The sequence below is a fragment of the Tribolium madens genome, unplaced genomic scaffold (genome assembly GCF_015345945.1).
Source record: "Tribolium madens isolate multiple individuals breed KSU strain unplaced genomic scaffold, Tmad_KSU_1.1 Scaffold_11;HRSCAF=98;Tcas5.2_LG3b, whole genome shotgun sequence".
Taxonomy (NCBI): Eukaryota; Metazoa; Arthropoda; class Insecta; order Coleoptera; family Tenebrionidae; genus Tribolium; species Tribolium madens.
Genome location: NW_025400975.1, coordinates 8,774,517 through 8,778,517, shown reverse-complemented (window position 1 = coordinate 8,778,517; position 4,001 = coordinate 8,774,517). Strand labels below are relative to the sequence as shown.

At 26.6% G+C, this 4,001-nt stretch overlaps 1 protein-coding gene across 2 annotated transcripts in view; it reads right to left on the bottom strand.

Annotated features, from left to right (window-relative positions):
• Positions 1–2,724, bottom strand: part of LOC123015839 (tryptophan 5-hydroxylase 1) — a 14,344-nt gene extending 11,620 nt beyond the window's left edge. For both annotated transcript variants that reach the window (XM_044415855.1, XM_044415863.1), the window contains exon 1: positions 2,599–2,724. In XM_044415855.1, coding sequence (XP_044271790.1) covers positions 2,599–2,709 — 111 coding nt within the window. In that variant the 5' untranslated portion in view covers positions 2,710–2,724. The remainder of the gene's footprint in view (positions 1–2,598) is intronic.
• Between the last annotated feature and the right edge of the window lie 1,277 nt (positions 2,725–4,001).

Here is a 4,001-nt window from a genome sequence, read left to right as displayed (position 1 = left end):
AATAATTAAGAAATATTATAAGTCTTGTAAACTAAAAACAAGCAAAACTTTAAAAACACCAAGAAAAAGTTTAAACACTAATTAGTAATCTCCAAAATTAATAATTTGATTAAACTACTTCTTGAAATCCTTACAACAATTATATCTTGAAACATAATTTTGTCAATTATTAGTTTTATCTTTCTCAACCATCTATCTTTAGGAATAATTTTATCGATTCAAATCACACTAATTGGACAAATATGCAAAAATAGTGGTCAAACTATTATTTTATATTATTTATATAACTAATACACGGTTTTTAGAGAATTTAGAAAAGTAGGAACATGGTGTTCAATATATGTTTAAAATTTTTATTTAATATTGTTACAAAATTTTTTTGAGCAAAAGACTCACTTTTTTTGCTAAAACTCATTTATTTTGCAAAACTTTGCTTAAGCTGATCGAAAAATCAACCAAATCGACATTTTAATTGAACTCTGAAATGTGTTTTTCACGAATTTTCATTCATGAAAAAATATTATTAAAGGATGTTGAAATAACTCATTTTTCCTAATTCTTAAGTTATTTTCCTAGAAATAATTAAAATTATATTGTAAAAATCTTAAATTTTTTCTGACTGTTTGACATATGGCAGTTTGTTATTGGAACACTCTGTATAGATGTTATTTTCTAAGAATTAAATTTATATAATAAGCAATAAAAAAGAAGAAATTGAGACAAAAAAATTAAATTTCAATAAAATCAGCAATTCCTTTTTGTGCATTGAAAAAATTACACTTGCATAAATTTTGTTTAATTTGAATTATGTAAATTAATTGAGTATTTCACATTAATTGGACACAAAATTAACCATTTTTGGTCAAAACTAAGGTTTTTTGTGCGCTTTAGTACATTTTTGACCTAGAAAGTGACTTATTTTTGTGAAATTTGTAAATTTGTAAAAAAAATTATTTATTCCGTGATAGTTGCCCCAAAGTGGCCAAAAAGTCAACAGTTTATGCATAAACTTGTTTTATATTTATATAAAAAAACTAATACACGGTTTTTAGAATACCTAAAAAAGTAGGAACAATATGTTTAATATTTTTATTTAATAGTGTTACAAAAACTTATTTTTTCCCTGAACAAATTAATTATACAGGGTGTGTCAGAACTCGCGCCGCAGAAAAAAAATTCAAGTAAGATAAAATACCAAGAACATGGAAAAAATGTTTAAAAATCGTCAAAAAATTTTATACTTTATTATATTTCTATTTTGTTTTTTACCGTAGACATACTGTACGGTGTTGGAACTGAAATTATGTTTTTGTTTTTTGTTATACAGAGTGAACAAAAATATGGAACCAAGCAAAATGACAAATGATATCGTTTTTCACAAATCACATTTTTGAATTTTTTGCCATTTTTAAGTAAGCAACAAATAGTTTGAGAAAAACCCAAACACACCAAACCTTTTTTGAATGTTAGCACGTGTTTTGTCAACCAAGCTGGCATCGTCAGGACAATAAAATTTTAAGTTTTCTGTTTTTTTTTCTAGGGCCCTCAAATTTTTTTTTATCTCGATTAAAAAAATCTACACTCACCATTTCACGCATTTATACGATTTATTATTACTATTATTATTGCTTTTTACGGTGCATAGGAAAACGTAAATTAAAAGAAAAACATGTAATGATTTTTTACAATAAAAAATCGAAAGAGAAAGAAAGTTATGTTGTTTAATTTTTTTTTTGTTTTATTGTGAATAGACATCTACACATTTTTCAAGTGTAATTCAGAAAGCGAAAGATATATTTCAGAAAACTTTAATTCTAATTTAGATTAGTCAATTGTATTTCAGAAAGTGTTTATAAGTTATAATTCAGAGTTTGTCATTTGTAAATGATAATTCGTCAATTGTAATTCAGAATTCGTTATTTTCATTTAAAAATTACATTACCAAACTTCCTTTGAAAATAAAATATCTTATTTATTCTGTAAAATGGCAAGTTTATGTAATTCTTTAATTCTGAAAATAAAATAATTCGTGTTTATGTGTAAACCTCATTTTGAGATAACACTAAGTTACTCATCTGAATTACAATTGATATTTTCTGGATTACATGTATTTACTGTTCTGAATTACATGTAATGGTTTCTGAATTACAATTATTACTTTATGAAATACAATTGACTAATCTGAATTACATCTCATGGTTTCTGAAACTCATTTTACTCTTCTGAATTACAATAAACACTTTCTGAAACACAATTGAATAATCTAAATTTTAGTTTACGCTTTCTGAAACTATAAATTGACTAATCTGAATTAGATGTGATGGTTTCTGAATTACACTTGAAAAAGTTGTAGATCAAAAATCCAAGACCAATTACTTTTATTTAACTTTAATTTATTTCAAACAAGAAGCAAAATCTTACATTTAAGCAGGTTTGTGACAAATAAGAAAAACATTTAAGGAATAAAAATGTGTTTTTAAGTTATCAAATCTAAAAATTGGCTATTTCAAAAGTTTACAAACCAAAATAAATCAGCTTTTTGAGCATTTGGGAGCTTAATATTTGCTTGCGAACAAAGCTAAGAGGAATTAGTCAAACCTGATTAACTCCCGTGGCCGCAGTTTGAAGAGGACAATCTTCTTTGTAACTCCAATCTTCGCCGCTTCGGTAAAGCCAAAGACCAAGAAGAGGCTTTCCGGAGCCACTCATTTCTTATTATTCTCGTAAAGACCAACAGGTTTGTAACGATTACGATTCTCGTATCAGCTTTTATAAACTCAACATCGCGGCGGAAGGACTGGCGCAGAATCCTTAACTTTGATTGGCAGAATCACAGTTTATGGCGATTCTTTGATACAATTTTAGCTTCTTCAATGTCACTCACACCAAAAAATATTTCTTATTTATTAAAATATTATTTCTGCGAAGATATTTCACGAGATCATGCTTTATTTAGTTCGTATTCAAGAAAATTGAATTTGTGTTTCAAGTTTGAAATGCACTTGACGCTGGGATTAAATTATCTTGAAGCTTCTCGGATATGTGTTATCTTTTCAAGACACGCGAAATGTTTAGTTCTCGAGGAATTAAAAAGAAATATAACGCTTTCAATATGTATTAGCTCCCTCTTCCTATCAAATGGAGAGAAATTGATAAAACGAAGAGTGGGAGGTATCCTGAATCTGAAGTAGAGTAATTGAAACGATTCTACCTCTTTGCTGAATAAACCATAAACTTGCTCTTCTATCCGCAGTCTCTCGTGAAAAGCACGTTTTTAGTATGGTAACTTGATGGAACGGATGGAAATTCCTTTAATGTTTCACCGATAAAATAAATTAACATTGTGCATGTGAGCAAAGAATTTATTGTAAAAAAAATCGAGTTTAGAAAATGATTTTTTAAATATTTTAGGTAATTTTCAGTTTTTTTATAGAGGTTTTAGTGGTGGAGGCGCCGGGTTAATGCAAAACTAAACTGAAATCGAATAAATCCATAAAAAATTTTACTTCAAAATTGATCCATTTAACGTTTTTTACATTTTTAGAGGTCATTTCTTAAAAAAATTATATTTATTTTTGCTACAGGCTATAGAAGAATTATGGACTTTTGTATTTTTACTAAATAATTATAAAATATTGTCAAATGTCAAAAATGTCAAAATTTTTTGACAGATAATATAAACATTTTTTCTATGTTTCTAGTGTCTTACTCACTTAGTTTTTCTCTGGGGCGCTAGTTTTGACACACCCAGTATTTAACAATTTATAATATTTATTGTTTAAAACTTTGTTATGTACCGGCACCTCCACTATTAATCGTCACTTTTTTTTGGTGTCATTTTTTTAATTAATGTTTTTTTTAAACATAATAAACTATTTTTGATAATTTTGAACCAATAAGTGGTTTTTATATTTTATTTAAAAAAATCTATTGTTAACTAACATGCAAATACGATATCTATAAGTGTAAATACGTGTTGTAAATTATAAATATAATATTGT